Source organism: Genypterus blacodes, unplaced genomic scaffold (genome assembly GCF_046128005.1).
Source record: "Genypterus blacodes isolate CSIRO-AG114 ecotype Tasmania unplaced genomic scaffold, CSIRO-AGI_Gbla_v1 ptg000058l_1, whole genome shotgun sequence".
Lineage (NCBI taxonomy): Eukaryota > Metazoa > Chordata > Actinopteri > Ophidiiformes > Ophidiidae > Genypterus > Genypterus blacodes.
This window is the reverse complement of record NW_027466870.1, coordinates 4,084,150-4,108,472: the sequence shown is the minus strand read 5'-3', so window position 1 is coordinate 4,108,472 and position 24,323 is coordinate 4,084,150. Positions and strand designations below refer to the sequence as shown.

Sequence of the window (24,323 nt, the reverse complement as noted above, 5' to 3'; positions counted from 1 at the left end):
GTGCTGATTGAACACTATAAAGATGTACCACGTGGCTCTGACATGTAGCCACTCTCCTCCTCTAAAAAAGGCAAAAAAAAGAGATCGTTCAAAGTGAATAAACAAGCCAAACAGCCAAATAAACTCCACCAGGAATGTCATAGGCATCTGTGGACTGCTGCATTCCTTCCTTCCTCACTAACAGGACGGCTACACACTCGCACCATCCTCCACCTCTATCCATCCATAGCCCCGCTCCCCAGACCCCCGCTTATGTCATCAATTGCACCTTTTTTCCTCTACGCCGTCCATAGAGTCCTTTCATTCTATTAACGCTGCTAGTTGTAGCCCTTGTAATGAAAGAGTTATGAAAACTTACCTGAATTACTTTGTGAAGACAAAAATAACCATCTATCAAGTGTCACCTCAATGGAATATTCAAACTACTATCAGGCAAGAGACACGATATGGGATTGGTACCGACACCTTTTAAAATTTACAAAAATGCAAGCGTCCTTAAACAGTAAATATTGAACCACTAACTTTTTTGTCTATTTTTAATTTTCCTATTTGCATAAAGCGCAAACCTGAAACGGAGAACAAAGTTTTTCCCGTTTTCAAGCGTTTCAAAACAGAACTGCAACACCGAAGTATATGAAGTATCATTTAGAAAGATAGAACACGTGTCCATAAAATAGTTTTGATATTTTACAGCAGTATAAAACCTCCTCCCGTCTCCTAGGGTTGGAAAAGCTGGGAGCTGAAACAAGGGAGAAAGAATCTCGTTTTGAACAATATGTCGATCTTGGACTGATAAATTATACATACAAAAAAGAAATATTTACTCTCTCGCTACCCCAGGACAGTCTGTCAAATGTTGGGCGATTAGAATATGGCACAATAAAGTGGATTACAGAGAGAAGCAATTTGGATGATCGGGGATCAATTTGCAATAAGTGGCGGCGTTTCCTCTACGACTAATGCTCTGTACTAATCTGCTCGTTCACACACGGAGGGGGTTATTCTCACCAAAGAATAAACTAAATCACAGTGCTAACACACTTGTGATTCAGACGACAATGTCCTTTAAAGAATGGCACGTAAAGTGAGCTGCAGGAGCAAACCTCACTCACGTCAGGCTGTCGTGTCCTCAGTCAGTTTGCAAATTGGTTTTGTTAGTATCTTAAGTGTAAAAATGGATGAGGAGGAAACTGAAGGAAGTATTTACAGAACATACTGTCGATTGGGGCCATGAAATGCAGAGTTCCTTGGATACTGTCTGTAAATAGTGTTGTCTGGTTGATAATATAGTTTGCCTGTATGTACATGTACTGGATCTGTGCCTCTGCGCTCTGAGACGAGGGCAGTGTGTAAGAACTTTGTGAAATCCCACTCCTCTTCTAAACACTTCCATTCTTTTCTGTCGTCTCACCTCATGAGAACATTTTTAATTTGTTAAAACTTTGCATTAACAGTAATAAGAATAAGTCAACATTGTGGAAAACATGTTAAGTTTACACAGAGTATGTCGTCTCTGCTGAGCCCTCACTCAATGTGAGCGCCACAAAAACTTCACCTTATTTACATTCAACAGACCGAGAAGACCCCTGATTTTGGAGTAAGTGTATGCAAGTTTACAAAACTGAACTGCAAGTCGAAACTCAGGGGAAACCAAGTACCTCACTGCACCTCAGCGTTGCCTGACCGTATATATATATATACACATTTAATCAGTGACTCGCAACCCTTTGCAGACAGGCAGAGCAGCGGCCTCGCGTCTGTCGCTGTAGTGTAGAGCATGCACGAGTTAAACAAGGAGAAGGGGAGAGAGCCCTTTGCCCCCTAAAAACCTTACTCTACCCAAAGAAGTCCCTCTAACCCACCCCCAACACACAAGCACTGGTGAAAATGTAGTGTTGAGAAAGCTAAGGTGTGAGCCGCAAACCCAGGGCCGCGGGAGAAGTGAGAGGAGACGACCCCTCCCTCCTCACGCCGAGACCCCAACAGGAGGGCAAGTGCCTATAGTGGCGAAGGAGAGACTATGACGAAAGGGAGGAGGGTTGCGTGTTAGTGTGTTAAGTGTGTGTGCGAGAGGAGCGTCGATTAAAACCGCAGAACACGTTTGTATGAAATGGGGGAAACCAACAACTGAGGACCTTAGTGGACAACAGGACAGGGACAGTTGGTCTGATAAAGTATCAAGCGGCGCTCTTCTTTTAGAGCAGCAATATGTTTTCATGCAGGTGTGTGTTTTTACAAGCGGACTCTGCACTGTGTGAGTGTTTGTGTGGGCCACAGGGTCCCCCTCTCGCCTCCTCTCATCCCTCCCTCCCTCCGTTTCTGTTTGGCTCTCACACAAGGTTGTACTCTTTGAGGTTCAGCTGCAGGATGGTGTCTTTGACGGCCGCAAAGACGAAGCGAATGTTCTCCGTGTCGGTGGCGCAGGTGAAATGGGAGTAGATGATCTTGTCACTGTCTGGGTTCAAGTCCACAAACATCTTCAAGATGAACTCCCGGCCAGCTTGGGCATCCCGCTGGGGGCCTGGGACAAACACACAACACCATGAAGCCTTCACAAAATACATCAGCACACAGAAAACCAAGACTGAAACGCTTTAAGCCTCTGAGCCTCACACCGAAGAAAAACTGCATTAATTTGCATTGTAATTCAGTGTTTAAACCACAAGGTGTCACTGTACAACCTAAAATGTGTGAGTGTAATACAAGACTCCTTCACTGATGTAACTGATGTAAGTGTCAAATCAGCCTGTGTGATAGACAGGTGAAATCTGCTGAACGTTGCTAAGATGTCTAATGAAGAAGAAGAAGAAGAACTCACCATCAAACTCTGGGAAGTAGTCAACCAGGTGAGAATACATGATCTTCTCCTCCAACAGGTCCTTCTTGTTGAGGAAGAGGATGACAGAGGAGTTCTGGAACCAGGGATATGTGATGATGGTCCTGAACAGAGCTTTACTCTCCTCCATACGATTCTGACAGAAGCAGAGGGAAAGAGAATGGACGACATGTTAGCATTCAGGCGTTTGTTTGCTATAAACACAAATGTTAACGTATTGCCTCGCATGCTACAGTTAGCATTCAAGTGAGGAGTTACAGTAAGTGTGATATTGAACATCTTTGGCCGAGGACACTGAGAAGTTTTTATGTGCGTGTCCGAAATGCTGCCAGATGATTATCAATGAACTGATGAACTCGATAAGCTCCTGTTTTAACATGAGGTTATATTTGATGGGTGTGACATCTTTGTTTAACGTGTTCACAGACATCTAGCTCGCGGTAATGCTAATCAACATAATCCAGGACCAAATTATGTTTCAGAGCAGCAAGTTTTGCCTAGTTCAATGTTTACTCTGTGCTGAACAAAGTCATTAGGAGTTCTGTATGCACATCAGCGCCGGTGCAGTCCAGTTTCTACCAGTAACCAGCGCTGCATTTATGGTTCTAGCCCACTCACACACACACACACACAGCCATTCACTGGTTGTGTGCGTGAGTGTGTGAGTGCAACGTGAAGTTTGTGCTTTGCGAATGTGAGACGAGCGTAGACGCGGTGTGTTAAGTTCATGAATAAATATCTCCGTTTTCATCTCACCTCGTTGTCCGACTCCACCAGGACCTGATCGTACTCGCTTAGCGCCACCAGAAACATGATGGAGGTGACGTTCTCGAAGCAATGGATCCACTTCCTCCTCTCTGATCTCTGACCCCCCACGTCTACCATCCTGATGAGACCAAGATGGGACGGGAGACAGAAGGCGAAAGGACAAGGAGAGTCATGTCACGCCCGGCTCCAGATACATCACTCAGTCTATTAAACGCTTCTGTAACAGAGTGTAGTTGAGGACGAGCCAAAAGCAACGAGCGGGTCCACACCAGGAGAGGGATACAAATGAAGAGCTCATAAGGAGTGAGACGGTCCTGTCCTTATGATTTCAAATAGAAAAATCATCAGTGCAAAGAGGCGTTCATCTGGCAAAGGCTGCTGAATTTTTCATTTTCAATTACACTAAACTGTGACTACAGGGCGGCCAATCTATATATTTCAAGGCAAGTGTGGTCCGTCTCTGCTACAATACTCCAAAGCTTTATTAACATTTAGATGCTTTCTACTTAGTTTAGACTAGTTCAAGACAAATGCAGGGTTTCTGTGCACTGAGGATGGAAAAACAGAACAAAGACCAGAGGAGAATCTGAGGTGTGAATTGCCCAGCAGAAAGAGCAAAGAATACACAAGTTTTCCCTGCCGGGTGTGCCGCTAGTGTGCTAAACCTCGCCCGCTTTTACTGCTGATAAAACACTGAGTGCGACTGACGGAGGTGAAGGGAACCGTATAAGTGGGAATTGGGTGAGGAGAGCTAAAGGGTGAAATGTGGCAGGGGGCTTGTTTGTGGGTTTATATGTGGGATAGGGTCATAAGATCAGATGGAGAGGGGCAGAGGGGCAGAAATGCTTCAGAACGTTTGGCCTTACGTTACTCTTCAGACATGAGCCGACTAAATGAAAGTGTTTTGTAAGCCAGAGGATGAATGAAACGTTCTGTAACCGACACCCACTGTGCTCATCGGATTAATCTCTTTAAGACTCATTTCCATATTAAATTTCCCTTATTATCAACTATCAATCAACCTCAGCTCCTCAGTGACATAATCAGACATCGTAAAGGTGAACTATGAGTCTGAGCGTCGGCGGATCAGCCAGGAGGGAGGGCATTGATAAATGGAGTTCTCCAGAAGAGTCGGCCTAAAATAAAACTCCTTCACTTCAGACGACCTCCTTCTCTTTTTCCTCTAGCAAAAAGATGAGTGACCTACTTAGCATGATAAGCTCCCCTATGTTGGATAAGCCAAGTGAAATGACATTTTCTGTGACTTCAAAGCCAATTAAAAGAGAAGGAAGCAAGCCTAATGGAGATGTTTGTCTATGAAAGGCCGCCTTGTTGCCGTCGTTGCCCCGTCAACAGCCGGCAGAAGAATTATCTCCTGCATCTGCTCGGTAATGCATATTAGTCTGGGGTTGGGGAGTCCATGCAGCGCTGTGTTTTTAAGAAAAACACATGCTGAGAAGTGCAAAATAAAGAAATCACTAATCATACTCTTCTTCCTGCAAACCCTGCTGTCTGACATTCATCAGCGCCTCGTGTTTTTATCTTTAGTCGCAAAATGGATGTCCTAGAGTGCATGTAGTGATTCACCATTAGCAGCAGAGCCGAACGGAGCCTATTGGTTCGCTGCAACAGAAGTGCTGGGAACCTCTTCAGTACAACCTCATTGCAAGCAGAGTTATTTCTAGCTCTGCCAAGCGTAGGAGGCAGCTGACATGATGTTTTCCTATCGATTTGCACTCTTCTGTAATCGCTCTCGTTCCCTGGGTTCATCTCTATCTCCTTATCGTCTCTCTTTTAGCAGAGAAGGAGGGAGGGATGCTGCTCTACGTACAGGTGGCAGCTCCTAATCTGGTCTCTGTGCCAAACTCCTGCAGGCCGGAAAACCGGGAGGGGTTTGTTATAGAAATATACAGCCATTTCTGTGTGCATTGCAATGTCTAAACAAACGAGTACTTCTTGGGTTGTAGCTTGGGAACGGCCACAAGTTCCAACTTTGTACAGGAAACTGCAACAGAACCAACGTTTCTTCTCTGCACAGAAGACACACCTTTACATTACCAAATACGTGTTCTGCAACAAGCCAGGGGGGAATAAAGTCTGTCTACATAAATGCCACAGCAGGACATCTATGTGCATTACATTACACAACATTATTTTCACATTCTTTCAGTGATTAGTGAAGGGATGACAATAATAAACATATAAATATAGACACAGAATCTTACTGAATAGAACAGAAATGTAGGACTGGTGAGGTGTTAAGACTTTGGGTATGAAAATGGGAATTTAAAACATGTAAGTGACACGTAGACAAGTTGATTCGGACTTGAAATGGCAGAATATTCACAACACGTGTCAATATAAGCGGCCATTTTGATTTTGAACTGAACATTGAACACTAGTACGCTGATCAAAGTGAAGAGATTAGATTGTTGTGGTTAGTTAAAGTTGTGTAGTTCTTCTACCTGAAAATGATGCTTTGCAAGTCGAAAGGGTATTCTATGATCCCAGTGGTTGGGATTCGAACCCTAAGCACATCCTGTTGGGTTGGTAGATAGGACGATTCAGCAATACGATCCAGATCACTTAGATAGCTAGAGAGAGGAAGGACAACAAGGACAGAAAGGAAGGAAAGAGAGAGAAAGTGAAGCATGACAGCAGATAAACCCAATCCAAAAGCAAGAGGATGAGTCCCGATGTAACCAGAGAAGACCATTCCCAAGAGGTACCAGGAGACATTCCATACCACTTCCCCAGCGTTCTCTCAGAAACATGAAGACATCCTTGATAGCAGCTCACAAAGACAAACTGTTATCTTCTGGTCTGCCACACTGAAAGTTTGTCAATTTGACGGGCCGAGGGGCATTAAAAAGCCTATCTGTGCTTAAGAAGTATCAAAACAAAACAAAAAAAAACAGTCCGATTTCTAGCTTAGAGGTTTGGGGGTCTATTGAGGAGGCGGGTCTTTGAGAGTGAGCCATCAGGGATGTGCTAAGGTCCTGTGCTGAGCCGTGCTGTGCAGCATTGGAGGAGACGGCGATAGCGGCATCGACGGGGTTTCTAACTGGCTGGCCGGCTGCCATGCAGATAGCCAACCAGCGACACCAGCGGGCAGCACTCGACAGCAGTACCTGAAGATAATATTCTCCAGGTCAAAGGGATACTCAATGATGCCGGTGGTGGGCACTCGGACCCGCAGCACGTCCTGCTGGGTGGGCACATATGCCGATGACGCTACTCGTTCTAAATCATTAAGGTAACTGTGGAAGGGGAGGGAACATATGACAGAGAAACAAACGTATGCAAACCACATCTCTTGCCACATTCACGCATGGAGACAAGACACAGATCAAAAAAATGTAACCCGGTACACAGTAATTCATTATGTACACACAAATCTATACTTAAACTTTGCTATGGTCCCGATTCTAAACTTTTTAATGGAGCCACATTAGTCTGAGATGGATTAATGCGCGGTAGAATTAGCAATGATATTATTAGCAGTCATTTATTAAACTGTCTCCATTTCCTCTTATTCCCCAGACTGCACCCATCTGCGCACCACCCTCCCATCCGTCTCTAACTTTGCTTAAGTGTATATCAACAGGGGTGCACATAGTTCTTTCAGTCCTGCACTAAAATGAGTGGCAGTAGACTTAGATCTTTTTCTTTTGTAAATGTGAAGCCTTTATCTTCACAGTGACGAATCAGCTTCTCCTACTTCGACCAACTGCAAAGTATTTCCATTATCAACAAGTTAGAGAAAGCACTTTAAACGGCTAGATGTGCTGTGGATCACCGTCATCAGCGGTGACCAGCCGAGTCTAAGACCTTAATCACTGCATACTTCGCCATGTTTCTACCCTATTTTGCCCAGAGTCTGACTCAGGACACAAACACACCCATTTGTCCTGGATCTCACAGGGCCCTTTTAAATTTAACACAATTATATCCCAATGGTAAACACACACACTCTCTCCATTTGTAAATGAGTGTTTACAGGAGAGTGGACCTCTGTGTATCGCTCAGGTGCAGCCCTGCTCATTGATAACAGCAATTAAGATGGCAAAAAAATAAAATGCTTTGTTGATTCGATTCGGGACCTGAACAAGCGTTCACTTAATTAGATATATGGGGTGTCAACGTACTATTTGGTCGAGTCTGACAGTTGGTACTCTCTCCTGCGATCGTAGGCCTCCTGGATGCCAGGATCGGCCCACAGCATCTTCACTGCACCGATGTAGGGCTGGTCGAATGATGACACCTTCTCCACATCCACCTCGCGCACCAGCTGGGCGTTATTCTGGGAGAGGCAAAGAGAAAGGGAGCCAAGTTTCAGTATGTTCACAACGTAAACGGTTACCTTTGGTTGAGTCGCAAAGCTCTTTGATGATTTCCCTTTGTTTTGCAACTCCTTCAACTTTACACACTCTGCTGCCAGTTTTATGATCTATTTGAATGCGGTTTGCACTGGATTATCTGCACACATTAACTTATGACTGAGCAATTAAACACACTGATTGCTGGTCAAGCGCGACAAAATCTGTACTCGGATCCCTGTGACGTTACACACCTTATTCTGCTCATACTTGTACTGGATCTTGAGAGTCTCAGTTGCACGGATCATAGCCTGCATGGAGGTGAAGATGTTCTGGTAGACTAGTTTGGTGAAGCCCTTCTTATCTTCATCTGTGTAGCCAGACCCGTGGATTATCCTCATCTGCTTGATGAAAGTGCTTTTCCCACTCTCTCCAGTACCTAAAACAACATAAAGAGGAGGATCAATGAGGCGGCATGAAAAATCACATCTCGGAGTTTGGTATTGATGACGTGATAAACAACATGATGAATGTCTTCCACTCTTGTCAAAATCACAAGAGGTCACAAGGAAGGGATATTGAGGTTTTTGCCATCAAATGAAAAAGGTAATCAGTCCCGATCAGGAGTCCCAAGAATAAAAGCAAACTCAATTTAACTTAATCACAAGAAATTGCACTTTTCTCTCACCCTGAGAACAAACAGGTCACATCAGAATGCTATTCAAAGTTTCCATGGCTGTCACTGCAGTTTTCTACACAACATAACCCAAGTCAGTAGAGCTGATAAGAGTTCAGCCAGAACTAAATCAATTCTAGACCTCCACCGTCAAACTTTCTCTTAGATACACTATTGCCTCCAAAAGCTTTTTCTCAGTCAGCTCCTCTTTTCCTTCTTCCTACTCCCAGGCAATGCGTCACGCTCCAAACGGAGGCTTCAAAACACGTGAGATACAGCTGTAGGTTTCAGTTGTATAACTTCATGTGTTGTTCAGAGTATAGGGATTCTTCAGGTCATCCTACACAAATGTGGTTAAGGACTAATCTAATCAAATCACGAGCTTTCAGGTCAGTTCAGGAGCTATGAGCTGGTTTATTGGATTCATTGATAAAAACATTAACCTCAAAGTTTTGTTATTATGTCAAAACATCACACAATATGAAGGCCCTCTTAAAGCAGCAGTCTGTAAGATTTCAGAGAGGGTGGAATTAGGGGGAAAAAAACTCTGATCAGTTCCCTCCTCCCACTTCCTGCCTCCACAGATCCTCCCAGCCCAGAACATGAGCCATGATTGACAACAGAGACAGTGACTCCCCTGTTGGAACATTTGGAATTTCTGGCTAAACCCCAGTCCTAAGATACCCTCACCTCACTCTTACCCCAAGAGTTACTCTAATTTGGTCAATTATCTCACTTGCTGGAGCTAGTCTGTCCACCTACACCCTTGGGCTGATACACACAGGCTGTGAAGGAATCCGCACCATCATGCCCACAGGAAACGGTCCAGACCCACATGGTTGCCAACCCAGGCTCTGTGTTGGACTCTAACAGGCTGCACAGCTCTTCCTTCCCTGTGCTGGCCTGCTCATTGCTCCACAAGAGAGAAGAAGGATTTATGATACAGATTCATCTCACCAAGTGTCTTGTTTCCAGTTTTCTCAAATCTTGAGTATGTTGCTTTGACCCGAGTTACCACAGAGGATTGACAGACAGTCGGTTTGTTTACATACACTTGGGGTTATATTGTAATGTATGTATGCAAACATCTTAATCCCGGTATGCCATGTGCTCCATGTGCATTTCCACATTGGGCAAACCTGCTTCATGCGATCACACAACACATCATATATACTTGATTCATATTGATTCTGTGTATGAATATGGCCTAATGGTGGTTTTGCTTAGCAGTTAGGACAAATACTCATGGTTTAGAACACAGGAACCCAAACCCAGTGTTTGCATGTCTAACAGCCCAGAGCCGCCCTATTAGGGCTGCAGAGTTCACCTAAGCTCAACAAAGCGTGTGGTAGTCTGCCATTTTCTAGCACAGATACCATCTATGTGCACAGAGACACTATCATGGAGAGAGGGAAACTCAAAAGACACAGAGAACACCACATGTCCCTCTCACCCACGGTAACGTCTCCAGAGGAGCCGCCACAGCATCTTCTGTCTCTTTATATGGACATACTCTGTGAGCAAACTGCCATTCTAGGCTTTTGGGGATGCCGGTGCCTGAATGTAAGCATCAGAGTTTTAATGGTTTTGTACAGTCGGTATCTTAAGAGGCAAAGCGCTAACAGGACCAGGCTGGAAGCCGTCGAACCCAAACTACGCTTTCCTTACACATCAGTCTGTATCTTTCTCTCCAGAGGGTTTCTCCTCTCTTCTACCTCCGGTCCACCACCTATTTCTTGCTCCACAATCCTGCTCAAGCACACTCACAACAGTCTCTTACCTTCATTGTACAACTATTCTATCTCACAATCAAGTATTCTACTGTATATTTTGTCAATGCAGTAAGTAATTGGATAAGAATTATTTCAAGTGTTATTTAAGAGCAAGAGTGGGAGAGATTGTATTTCAGTACCAAAGCTGGTATTGGTAGCGACATCGCAATTGTGTAATCGATCCATAACTAATTCATTGATTTGTTTCATTGAATTTTGACCGTCATTCACAAGAGTACAGTTGGTTGTACAGCGTGGGAGTGCCTTGAGCATCGCTTGTACTCTAAGCAGACTGGATCTTACACTGTGGAAAGCAGGTCAGGCAACATTGGGATTTCCCGTTCAAACAGTGTAAGTCTTTGAGAGAGGGACATAAACAGTAATTGTGAGGACACAGATCTGGAGAGTTCACTTTCTAAAGAACTGAACAGAGAAGACGGGTGTTACTGGAATGTAATGGGACGTGCGTGAAACCAAAAACTCTGCAAGGAAAAGCAGAACAGGAAAGAAGAACGTGACTAAAGCCGAGAAAGTTAAAGTTAAAGTCACATACATCTGCTTGGTTGGTTGACTATGTGTCCAATGTGACCCTATACATGACCAGAAATGAGCAGCTTCCAGTGTAGGAGTTTCTACAGACATACAAACAGTCAGGAGAGGGTTTGTCTGGCAGGCACAATCAGCTTAATTCAACAGATCATTCTGTTCTCCTGCCTAACTGGAAACATTTCTCACGGACAAACTATTGTACGTTCACTGGAGCTACTCCTGAGGGGTAATGCTAGTTCCCATGGCAACTCCTGTACTGGACTCATAAATACATGGCAGAAAACACCATCTGATAGGTTCAGCTAGAGACATTAGTTAAACATGCAACTTTACAGTGCATTGAGTCTCACAACACCGTCGGCTATATAATCATCTCAAACTATGGGAATTAAAGTCATTCTGGTAAGTACTCACATGAGAAAACTACAAGCACGTTTTCCCTGTGACCAACATAGAAAAAAGAAATCAATACTATTTATACACTAATCTTTGCTGTAAAGGGGAACATTTTCTTTCTCTGCAACATTCATGTTTGTTCTGATCAAGACACAAAATGTGGCATGTTTGTAAAATATATTAAGGATTCCAACAATAAGATTGCCCAAAATTATGGAAAATATTCTAGTACCTCAATAATTAGTTAATTAATATCGTACAAGAGAGGTAACAGTAAATATCTCCACTTTAGGAGGGGAGGAGTTGTGAACAGGAATTCTGTGTCTTCTGTGCGTTTGTAATCTCTACATGATTACAAAATGGGGGCATGGATGTATCTTACAGCACACCCACTTTCAGAGTCAGTCAAATGTACAAACTTTCAATGATGGGGTGCTCAGACCAATACGGGGTTACCAAAGACTTTGAAATCACCAACACAGCACAGCCGGAAGGGCCAGTGTGAGGAAAAGCCCAATAACCACACAGCCGTGACCATTAACTGAGGCGTGACCGTGTCACAGTGCCCACATCATGCAATAACCAGGGCATTAGTCAGTCTGCTGAGTAACAATTAACTCATAATAAATAGGAATACATTTTGTAACACATCCATTGAAGTCCAGCTGGAGGCAATGACAGTTTGAGTTTGCATGAAGATCAATAACTTAAAGCGGAATTTGGCGTCCAAGTTTGAAAGGGAAAGATCAAGAGAAAGCCAGGAGACAGGAGGGAAAGGAAGTAGGTGCAACGCGTGACAGAGTGCAGAAAAAAAAAAAAGCTCTTTGGGTAAATGATTCCTTAAAACTTCCCCATGCACATCAAACAGGAAGCAATGTTGACCTCAGCACAGCGTTGGGCCTTTTGGTTCGACTGTACAGGGACTGAATGACGAAATGAGAACTGAACCGTCTGCAAGGAAGGACTCACGGATGATTTACTGATGCAATGTTTCCCCTCTCATTGGACAAGCCCACCACCCACCCCTCGCTCTGATCCAGGGCTGACCACCGGCTCTGAAACACATTCTAGGTGAAACACTGCTGTGGACAACTCCAGCACAGCCTGCATGAGAAGAGAGTGTGTGAATGAGATATAAATTCCTTCTTATTATTATATTATTATCATTTCCCATGTCACTGTTCCCTGCCATGAGATGGGCCTCCTCCAATTCCTCCTCCCACTGGTTATGCAGTATGTATAGCTACAAGATGTCTGAATCAAAACCACAAGGGAGATTAAATTCAAGGAAATTGGTAATACGTGGATAACAGGAATCTTCAGCGATTACAGAGTTGAATTGGACAAAGGAGGAAAGCATACTGTCATAGTATCAAACAAGCAATAGCTATTAAATGTGAGCCCAGAAATGGAATGACAGAAAGAAAGAGAGCGTAAGATATAATTGCTTTTACAACTAAATCTCAGAATCAACTAACATTTTGATAATAATTTCACTCTGGACTTGATCTACTAATCAAGTCCATCAGATTCCTTCAGAATTAAATTTTGACTTGTTGGAAAGTTTCATGGTGATGTCATCACTTTTACTGTAGTATTGCTTATTTCCTTCAAATGCTGCACACAGAATAGTGGGAAACAGGCACCGACACAACACCTGTCATGCAAAGGAAATTCTATTCATACATGACTTAGCATTTACTGCAGCTATACCTTTCCCAACTCACTTCAAATATGTCTGAATGACATTTTTCACATCTTAGAACAGCAAGAGGAAGGGGTGGGAGGGATGAAAATCACATAGACACAGGGAGAGAGGGACAGAGAGACATAGAGTGAGAGAGAGATGTTTTGCCTGCTGCTGCCAGGAGAGAGAGGAGTGAGCAAGCACAAGATCTCTATTCCAGTTTTCAGAACATTCTTGGCATAGTTTTCCTTCTAAAGAACTTAGATGTCAATTCAATCATTTTGCCTATTTTGGTTCCCATTTAATCAAAACGCTAGTTGTGCCGGAGCAGCAGCAGCATTTCCCAATGGACACAAGTTTAGCAGTTTACAATCCCTCGTGGTAACCAAATGTGCAATTTCCAACTTCCCTCCTCCTGGTCAAAAACTTCATTCAGAACTTGCATGCCTGATGTGTTTGTGAACATATTAGGCCTCAGCGGTTTTCAAAATAATTCACAGTGCAACATTTTTAATTTTCGTGATAATATCGCAATTGACATCATGTACCGCACATGCAGCATTTTGGAACCTGGTATTGTTGTTAGATGTATTCAGGACGACTTTGTAGTTGTGCGGTTGTTCATAAAGATGAAGAAGTGTCAGCATTATGTTAGGAACAGCTGCTGTGTATGTGTGAGAGAGAGTGTGTGTGTGTGTATGTAGCAGTCTGTAAACAATTAGTTCTAGTTTCATGGTATAAAGAAGGAGTTCTGGGGAGAGTAATCTAAGGTAGCTGAAAGATGTATTGTTTTTCGTCTACGTTTCATGTTCCAGTTATCCACTGCTTGCATTATTTAGTAAGTGTACATATTACACGCTGTATGGCAGGTGTAGAGCTTTTGCTTGAATGAAAAATTGCACTAACAAGCCCCATGACTGAAAGGGATGAAACGTTCACAGGCCACAGGAGCTAGCATGAACATGTTGCATGGCCTGGATTACTGCTGTGAGATGTAAAAGTATAACAGACAAGATTTCTCTGTTTTTGCTCCCAGAACTTTCATTAAGGTATTTTCTGTTTACAAAGCTGGGTTTGCTGCGCAACACTCTGCATTAGCTGATAGCTAACAGATGGACGCTGTTAATGGTGTCCAACTTTGGTCTGTCCTCCTCAACAGCCTGTTCACTACTTTGTGTTTTTTAATTTTGTAATTATTTACAACTTATATATTTTTTTATAGTATAGTTTGTATTTATATTATAGTTATATTATATTTGTATATTCATATATCTACATTTATGTTTTTACCTGCCATTTAATACCAGCAGATGATGCGTTGTCACTGAGATGCAGTGACATGCGATGCCATGCGGTGACCTGCATGATGAGGTTCATTTCCACTGGCTGTTCATGGAGACACGCTCACTGACGGTGCACGCAAGAAGCCGGCTGCTAACTGACAAGACCAAAAACAATTAAGCACCAGGGAGTTGCCAAATGGAATTTGATCTGTTGTCTTCCTTCAAGTGTACATTATACTAACAATAGTGTTTCTGCCCAGCTATCTATGTCAACCGGCCTCTTTCCATAAGCAGCCAGACCCACAGACACTTTGCTAGTCAGGATAAGCTAACTGCATTTTCTCACATGAGATTTGAATGAGTGGATGATGCGTATCGGCTACCTAGTTGCTTTCTTTGCTCTCTGGGATTGTCTCAACATGGTAACTGCCTGGTATTGTTTATGCTCTGTGACACATTTCTGCAAATATCTTGTGAAAATATGGTTAAATTTAAAATCCTAGGGACAGAGAATGCAAGGTCAGTTTGGATCTTTTTCAATGCTGTTACCAACAGGGACAGAATCAAGAGAAACTGTGTGAATAAACATTCATGGTGTGTATGTACCAGTCACATTTTTGAGCGCACAACTCCTCCCATAATGTTCCGACCTGCTTCCATAGACATCAGACAGAGTCTAACACTTGGGCTGTGAGAAGGCTTTAAAGCAGCCATACACGTCAGCAATAACTGCAAGGCCCGCGGTGTCATGAGAAAGAGTGGGTAGACTTTCACGGGACTGACTGCCACATACCTGCCGAAACTCTGGGTGTGTCAATATCACTGTTTACTCAACCAACAAAAGGCGCCAGACAAACACAGTGCAGAACTACAAACACCTACCTGCCTTCCCTTCTTACCACACTGTGAAACTCTAGTTTTCATCTACCAGCTACAGTGGCTTCACATTTCAAACGTATTCCTCTGAAAATGATGGTTCACACAAGTATGTTTACACCTCATAGACACACAGACTAAGCACATGCTAATATCACATAGCCTGCAGGCCTAATTACAATTGTTCCAAGAATGTTTAAGCAGTAAATACTAAAGGGCAAAAGCTGATATTTCCCACAATCCATACTCACAGATGTACCTTAACCTTAAATGTTACAGCAAAGTAACATGTTGATGTCACATGGCAGTAAGAGCCAGAGTCAATGTTTCAAGGAAAAGGCTCTCCGTCATGTTAATAAAAGCAGCAAAAGGTGATGAAGGTTACAAGGTGAAGCCCAGAAGGCTACTCATAAAAGTACAATTTGCAAGTTGATCACAGAGCAATCCTTCCGAGAAAGAGAGACGCCCAGGGTGTAATCCTAAGAGCAGTCACAACCAAACTGCTAGCTCTGAAACTCCACCCAGCATCATTATGATTAGCATGATCAACTGTCCCTATTTATTATCCGAGGATAAAGGAAAGCATCTGCAAAGTGTTGGGGTAAGGATACCACAGGGCAGACAGTCATTGCCCTTGATGCTACCTGCTCCATACACTCTCATACAAGTCTCTCTTCAACTGTGTAGGTGGTTTGTCCATTTTCTAAATTGCTACAAAGCCCTGCCATCACCTAGGCAGCAGCTTACATAAATCTAAACATGGACAAAACTAAATATGGTCTGAATATGGACAACATGCGCCGATCTTTGGTTTAGCAAGACTTACTAACAGAAGCCATAATAGGTATAGGTAGGCTCCATCTATGAGACATCCGTGGGTGTTGCCAAAAAACAAATACTCATTATCCTAGATACCACCGACCTGTTTGAGCAGTGTTCACATTGACAGATGAAGTGTGTGCTCAGTCTTTGTGTATACAGTATCCTGACTCCCATTTCAATTATGAGTTCAGGTAAATATCCCGAAAAGGGACAGCCTGGGGCCTTGGCTCAGTCAGGTGTACAAAGTGTAACATTGATACTGTTGATTTGAGATGCGGAAATGGTTCATATTCCACAAGATTCACCCAATGAGATCAAATTGACTACAATCAAATATGGGCCCGTATAAAATTAACAACTGTCACACAAAGGACATCGTGACAGCAAAAGTCTAATAGACAAAAAAAATAAAATCTGCACACAAAATATGGACTATTAGCAATGTGAAAGCATGAGTGCTATAAATAGAGGAAACATAAATGTCTTCCCCCTCTCGCTCTTACTCATACAGATAAACATGCACAAAAGGGTTCAGGCAAGTAATCAATATTTGTATGCACTGTGCAGGGCTGGAATCATAGGAACACTTTTAGTCATCAATATCAGGACAAACCTATTTATCACCATCACTCACAATAGAAAATTCTTCAAATACAGGATAGTTTGTCGTTTTCTTTTAATTTCAGCCACATTTCAAGCATTAGTCAAGACAAAGACACACAAGAAAGCTGAAAAAGCTCCTTGAAGGGGAATGTTCTTCAGCCATAAAATGAATAAACACAGCTAATGTTACCGCCAAAGCACATTAACACTATAGTGATACTTCTAAGCATTAAGTGAGCTTCAGTGCCTGCTATGTTTGAATGCATGAAATATGTACACGTGTGATTTATGGATGGAAATGCCAATACACAGTGCATTCATATTGAAATACATTCACAATGTGTGCTCATCATTTACTGCAAGTATTTAAATACTTTAATTTGTGTATATCTATCTATATACTGTACTTCAGACTGGTTACTGTTGCAGGCCCCCTGCTGGTTGAGACGCCCCCAATTAAGAACAGTGATGCTCTTAATAAGAACCTACAAGCTCAATGTCTCAAAACCTTGTGTGTCTCAATGACACTTCTAGGTGCCACATGTTTTTTTTATAATTGAGAAAACCTCTCTGCTGAATAACCAAACATGTCTGCAACACTTAAAAACCCCACTGCTGCCACAAAATGCCGACTACACCACCAAGCACTACCACTGCACCCTTTTCCCCATTGCACGTGTATTCAGTGATGTAGATTCACTTCCTCAGTTTTATACAATGGCGATACAGATTTTGTGTGGACGAGAAAGCGCAATGACATGTTTGGCATAAAGCAGGGCTGCGTCACTTGAGGAGGGGATGCTTGTTTGATCCCCAAAGATGGACTTGGCTGAAATCAAAGCGACAACTTGACAGTTGGTATTTCCTTGCCCCTGCAACTTCACTAGTGACTTTGCAATTATTAAAATGGTTCTATAAGAAATTTCTGTACATTTCGTGTTAAATTATATAATTTGGCTTCAGATTTGGGATGTAGAAGCCGAGTCAAATGCATGTTCTTTTCTATTCTGTTGCATGTTTTGCTGGGGTTGTTTTGCGTATTCATTAATTCACGTATTACAGGTTTCTATCCATGACTGATGTTTTCAGATAATCCTTTAGTCAACAATGGATGCAAATAGGTAAAGTCATAGTTACCTCATTCCCACATTGTGTAACATCGTTGTTTCCACACTGCTTTAATGTAGAAACCGATATAATCATATAGTGGGAAGACGCATCTCAAAATTCACAAGTTGCATAAATTGATGCACACACATAAACAAGACTATTCCAACACATCAGCCCGTGAGTTTCCGCCACTCACTACACCTATAGGAGGGAAACATTCCTGTGTACACATTGAGTTCACTATGAAATGGAGCAAGACGACTGAATGCGTGAGTTGTAAAACAGAAAGAGCAAAAGAAACAGATTCAGAGTGTGCAGTTGGGCCTCATCCAACCACACACCAACCATTCAAGAACATCATTCTTAAGTTCCCTTTTCTCTCCGGGATTTCACCATTTTCAAGCGGCAAATCAGTTTTTGGCTCAACTTTGTTGCTTTAACTGATGTCATTGCACAGATCTTTCTTTATAAATGCCTAAACAATCAACTTCTTACGATAAAGCTTCATCAGTGGGAAAACACGGGCCTATTACTGATCATTAGCAGACCTTTGCTACTTCAGCTACCAAGCAAGCTCATCATCAGACATCCTGTGTGCTTGGCTCCCATCTAATGAGAATATTCCTGTATAATCAACAATCAGCAGATTGACATAGAAGCATTTATAGACGCAGTCATTCAGGCCTTAAGGAAACATGCACTATTAACTGAGGAAGGCTCACAAACGGTTGTAACTGCTGCTCCCTGTGCTCTGCCTGCATACATTTAATTACTTGTGACTTTCATTAGGTGCAGAGCGGGCGGCGGCACAGTGCTACACTGACCTTGGGTCTTCCTCAGCCAGAATGCCTACCAACCACCAGTTAACCAGACACTGAGAAGAGCAAACCAGTTCCTGATAAACAGCCGAAATGCAGCTATACCACTGTCTCCATATAAGCAGTATACAAGTTCTCACTACAAGGAAGCAAACATTCAATACAAAACCCAATAGCTGGTATATTGAAGGAGTTATGTTTTAAACGCATTTTAGTCAAATACTGTTGATCATAACTGGTAGGCACCTCCTCTACCAACCAGTCTTATGATCTTTTTTCTTTCTAGAAATGTGATGAGTAAAAACAAGACGCAATGATGAATTTCAGAATTCAACACTAGCCACTGCGGGAAAGGAATTCCATGACCTGAATGGGATGCAGCCAAAACATAATAAAAATCAGCACTATGCATGGAGGGCTATAAAAGGATCAGAGAGTTCCATAATATATTCCAAATGAAGTGAGACGACCAGACTGCACTGCAACTCACGCTGTACATAGAGTGCTAAGATCTTTTTATACTCGGTAAAATAATATAAAGTCTCACAACCGCTACAAGTTGGAAAATGCCTGCTGCAAATTATAGTTTAACATAAAATATCTTGACTTAAATATTTCTTAAATCAGGTTTGCATCTCAGTGGGCAGTCAGCATCTCTTCTGTAATCAGGAGAAGCAGGACAGTAATGTCAACACTTTTCCACAAACCTAATCAATGTCTGACTCTGTTTGCCAAACATACACTTGTAGCTTTCAGTTCTGTATGACCAGATGCACTTTATGTTTTAGGTTATATTCATAAGCCAGCAATCTGCTGACATGTGTCAACTGCTTGTATGTACACTTTTGGGTCATTTTAGAAGTTTGCAATACACATGCCCCACCCCAAAACAATAAAATAGCTTAAATAACTGGTTATGAGTTTATGCCTACAGCTGTGTCACCTCCTGTATTTCATCAGTGATTTCGATTTCTAACGCTGTTTTGTTGTTTGCTGGCATTTTCATTGCATCTGTTACACAAATGCACTAGTATAAAATACAGTGTACATGGTAACCAATGTGAACAGTAATTCCTGTACAGCTGAAAGAAGACAAGGGGTCAAACATTAGGCCTGCAATCTTCTAATATCAAAAACGTATAGATCAGTGACAACATCAGCATGGTGTAATTGATTACACTACCATTGAAAATGGGGCTGCAGTTATAAGTGACAAGTGTTCTTAACATCAGCCTACTGCTACACAGCACACAACTGCGTTGGTGAGCAGTTCTGGTTTGGGATTTGAACAAGGCAAACAAATGGTTATTTTACCATGGCTCACTATAGCCACTTAAGCTACACTGGATCCTCCTCATCAAGCCATTTCCACCACAGCTGTACCAGGACATAATGGCCCTGCTTAGGTGCAGAGTCAAGATTTTTCTGCCCTCAACCAAAGTGGATAGAGGTCTATCGCAGCCAACTGATTGGCTTAAACATCCATCATCATGTAAGGATCAAGAGAGAGAGGAGAAAAAACATAGAATACAAAATAGTAATATTGATGAGTGTGTACTGTGACTTCTTTCAGAAGGCTAGTCTTTACAGTGTGTTAATTAACAACATCTCTCAATCCAGAGTGTGTTCAATCACCTGTGAAAGCCAAACACCGAGCAGCTGAATCATAAGCGGCATTATGAATCACTGGGTATTTCAGTGAAAGGCAACTACCACCGTCAGAGATGAGCACAATATGGAAAGGCCCAATGGCTGTACTACTCTTAATAAACGTACAGCAGACTGTGAAGGGTAGTGTCTATTCCCTGGAAAACAGTTATTTCCCAGCGAGGCCCACCTCTGCACCAGACACCAACAGAACACTGTCTCCCTTGAAACAGACTTGCAGTAATTAAAACCATTTCCTTTTCATCATTAGAGGCACATGAAAGCTTCAGTGCCGGCAATAAGATGAAACTAAAATGGAAGAAGAATACAGAAATTGTAGAAGAAAAAGGAACCGTTGACATCTGGTTGTGGGGTCGAATGCAGCTTAAACCTGACTGTTCTGATTTCTACAACTGGCCTGAAAGGTCCCAAATATCAACTAGGGAATGTCATGAAAAAGATAAAATAGCTACATCCTTTGAGAGATGGAATGCATTTAAGGTGGTCAGAGGCCTCCATTACGTTTGTATGTATGATTGTCTAAGTTGTTAACAATGTTTCCAAGTATGTCATTAACCTGACAATCACTGCCAAAGGTTTTTTTTTTTTTTTTGCATCAGCCTCAGTGTTAAAGAAACAGAAAGTGCTTATCGTAAACTACAACAGATGCCATCTAACTCTTTGCTAAATTGATGAGGAGTTTCTGTTATATAGCAGGAAGGCGGGGGCTTTGCAAAAATCACCCAGAATAGCTTCAATGTTGATTAATCACAACCTAAAAACACCTTGTGTCAACGGCTGCATGAACTACTGCCTCCCACTAGACTAGAAACACCATCTAAACCACATCTGAGTGTGTTTTGCATATCGCACCAGTTACACAAATTCAGCGGTAACCTGGAGAATACAGTTCGTGCAATTGTGGATGCATCGTTTTGCATGGAACAGCTATACAAAGCAATCAAATCAAAAGCCTGTGCACTGATCTGGTTTGTGTGTGTGTGTGTTTACCCAGCAGAAGAAGCTTCAGTTCTCTCCTCGCATCTCTCTTGTCTCGTCGTAGTTGTTTCTCGATCTCAGAGTTGATTCGTTTGGACTCCTTTGCCTCCTCACTCAGGCAACAAGCCATCATGGAGTCTAAAGTCATCACCGCAAGAGCTAAAAAGCCCGTCTGTCTAAGGGTGGTCGGGCTGCACCTCACACCACACAAAGTATCAAAGAAATTCCCGATCCGTTTTAATCGATCTTGATTCCTTGCTGCAAAACTCGGCCTTCCCTGTTGATGGGAGTTCTGCTGTCAAGTGCCTAAAATGTGACAGCTTAGTTCAAGTGTCATGCAAATCCTCAGGTAAACGAGGCAGATAGCTGGTCAAATATTAAAGCAACATGTTTGTATGTTAAAAATCTTACACGAATCTTATTCACTCGCTGAAATGAAGTTTGGGCAACTCGCTGACTAGCCTGCGAGCTAAATGCGGCTAGCGTTTTAACCAAGCTAGCGTGACAAGTTTCACCAACGGGTTTGGATGTTTCCAAACGTAGCTGCTCAATTCCTCAGTGTGGTACGATTATGTGTCACACTAACGCGATTTTGTGACTTCAAACCAACCAGCTCGGGCCCCAGAGACAGTGGTGGGACTCCCTTGGCTGCCGCTGCCACATTTGTACAATTCCCCCGCTGGTCGCCCGGCCGAGCGCGAGCCTAGCCGCCCCACAACCAAACCCGTACGCCCGCGCAGCTACAAAGGGCGCCCGTCAAACTGTCCATCAAACCGGGAGGCTAGCTCACAGTCTCCAAAAACGATGAATGTAGTCGCCTGTAACGCTCCGCACTCGATACCCGCGTTACAGGAGCACGCAGCGTTACGTCGTTATCCTGTTGGAATCTAGTTGGCACCCTATGACCAGGGTAGCTTGATGGGCAGGCTAATTGTTAGCTAGCGACGTTAGCTCAACTAGCCATCACTGAGAGTACAGCCAACTGGCTAAAAAGCAGAAAGCTCGGAATGACACAGGGCCGCCATTGGTTTGAGCTGGTGTTCTTCAAATGACGACGCCGGGACCAAAAGCTGAAAATATGAAAAACGCCTCGGCGACAGTCAAACGGATTCGTTTAGTCCGAACATTTTATCGCCCCTGTTATTTTTTCCTAGTGGTGAACGCTCCTCGTCACCCACTCGGTGTGGCGCTGTCGGTGACGTACCTTGGGATACACTTAATTGACGGACGCGGAGCCAATGAGAAAAGAGCAAACAGGGGTGGTGGGCGCGGCTAAACTGATGGGCACGTCCATGTTTGGTTGAGAGGGAGCCTTCGCTGTGGAGGCGTGTCAGTAAAAGAGACAGCGTCTGGCCGAGCAGGCAACGCCCATCTGCTGTCAAACGCCAAACACAGGCACAATTCAATACATAACAGTACATTCTGTACGGGAGCGCATTGATTCATCAACTCTGTCCCGTGATAGAACACAGCTACCTGTTTGGGCTCTGACGTCATTCATTTGTCAAAGTATTCACTCTGCTGTACTCGTGCCTTTTGTATAAACATGGCCTACGTTGATTTTAGTAGTAGGAGTATTGTGGTTGTTGTTTTGTGGTTTGGCGTGATTTGGACATGAAATAAACGAGAAATGTTACAGGTAATTATAGGAATTCGTTAGTGAATGTGTTTACTATTGTATAGTGGTTTTTGGACAGTATTGAATTGAATTGAACCGTTGAATGGAATGTGCAATCGAACATAAGATTGTAATGAAAACCAAATCATTAGAACAATATAATGAATAAAGAAGGTTATATTAAGGATAACAGTCAACATCGACTAACAACTACATTCATTAAGAGACAGAATGTTCACTTAGGTTGAATCTTTGAATCAAGACAATAGAAACAACCTTTTGTGGCTGTAAATATGGAGTCAAAACCGAATTCCGTACACTGTCAACGAATACAAATAAAAACTAATAAAATACAACTTCTGTTATGGTAACTACTCACTTTAAATATCATTCCTGGTGCAATTCTATGAACATTACAAACTGTCTTACTTTAACTTCATTCATTTGAATACTTCATTGATTTCAGAGCTGGGAGATAATATTATTGCGGCAAGTGACATCTTCTGGTCATAGTGTGTTATTGCAGAAGCAAGTTACCCTCCAATGCTTAAATGTCTCATAATCATGACAGAAAGTAGTAAAGTGGTATTTTGAACTTTTTTCTCTTTTTCTTTGGACACCCTTAATATGTGGGCTCCTGATTTTAAGAAATTGCACAAATCCATAACTTCACAGTCCAACAAGCAAACGTCTGAATGTGTGAGGAAGTACAGGAATATGTGGACATGTGTCTTGCAAGTTTCAAGTCAGATAGTTGAATTCTGGAGCTCATATCTCAGGACACAATCAACTGGAACTATAAGTAGCTACATGTGTGGGCCACTGCTACTTAGTATGCTTGTATGATCAGCAAAATCTTCAGACGTGACTCATGAGATTATGATCAGACCTGCCCACATCTCATACAAATCATGTCGCAAGCCTTCAAAGTGACTCAAATGATACAGGAGCGGCTACTTATGACTGCCACCTTGTTCGACCTATTCATAGTTTAGATGCTCACATGACTAATGTGACTAATGTGTTAAGTGTGTCTTAAATATAGTTGTCTTTTAACACATCCTCATACTAATGATGCTTACAAGAAATGATGAAAAGATAAACATCATTGCTGTAAAATGGTTTACATAGTCCCAGTATTAATTTATGATGTATGGTCAGGAGTGATGCATGGATGAAAGGAAACAGTCTGTGCTCCTGCATCATCTCCACTGTTGTCAGATTAATCATTGATCATCTTTGGTTTCCCACAGCACCCAGTGCCAAGGGGCAAAGTCTCCTGTCCCTCCACGCTTCCTGCCGGTCTCTCGGCCTGCACAGCCACCTAAAGAAGAAGACAATGGCAGCTCATTATGCAGGGTCTCTAAACTGTATGAGAGTGACCTCAGCCAGCAGCGGAGCTCAGAGCTCAGCATACAGATTGCTTTCCTGGCCGGAGCTGATTGTGTTCCCGTATTAGCCGTTGCAGTATCACTTCTTTCTTTCTTTCTTTCTTTCTCTCTTTCTTTCTTTCTTTCTTCCTTTCTTTCTTTCTTTCTTTCTCT

General features: G+C 42.6%; 1 protein-coding gene across 2 annotated transcripts; it reads right to left on the bottom strand.

Annotated features, from left to right (window-relative positions):
- Positions 1-286: 286 nt before the first annotated feature.
- On the bottom strand, positions 287-22,355 carry LOC143003105 (guanine nucleotide-binding protein G(q) subunit alpha-like). Of its 2 annotated transcripts, none has more exons than XM_076153610.1 (7): positions 21,174-22,355; positions 8,178-8,362; positions 7,753-7,907; positions 6,736-6,864; positions 3,593-3,722; positions 2,819-2,972; positions 287-2,521 (listed from the first exon to the last, which is right to left on the bottom strand). In XM_076153610.1, exons 1-7 carry the CDS (start codon positions 21,307-21,309, stop codon positions 2,331-2,333), a joined length of 1,080 nt encoding a protein of 359 aa, XP_076009725.1. In that variant the 5' UTR covers positions 21,310-22,355; the 3' UTR covers positions 287-2,330. The 2 variants fall into 2 exon arrangements, with proteins under 2 accessions (XP_076009725.1, XP_076009724.1); XM_076153609.1 differs by lacking the exon at positions 6,736-6,864 and adding an exon at positions 6,070-6,198.
- Between the last annotated feature and the right edge of the window lie 1,968 nt (positions 22,356-24,323).

Excerpts from the sequence above, each read along its gene's own strand:
- LOC143003105 (XM_076153610.1), bottom strand. The coding sequence starts at position 21,309 with ATGACTTTAGACTCCATGATGGCTTGTTGCCTGAGTGAGGAGGCAAAG. Across the intron at positions 6,865-7,752 it reads CTGTCAGACTCGACCAAATA|TTACCTTAATGATTTAGAAC; the intron begins GTACGTTGACAC and ends CCCCTTCCACAG. Across the intron at positions 2,973-3,592 it reads TGGTGGAGTCGGACAACGAG|AATCGTATGGAGGAGAGTAA; the intron begins GTGAGATGAAAA and ends TGCTTCTGTCAG.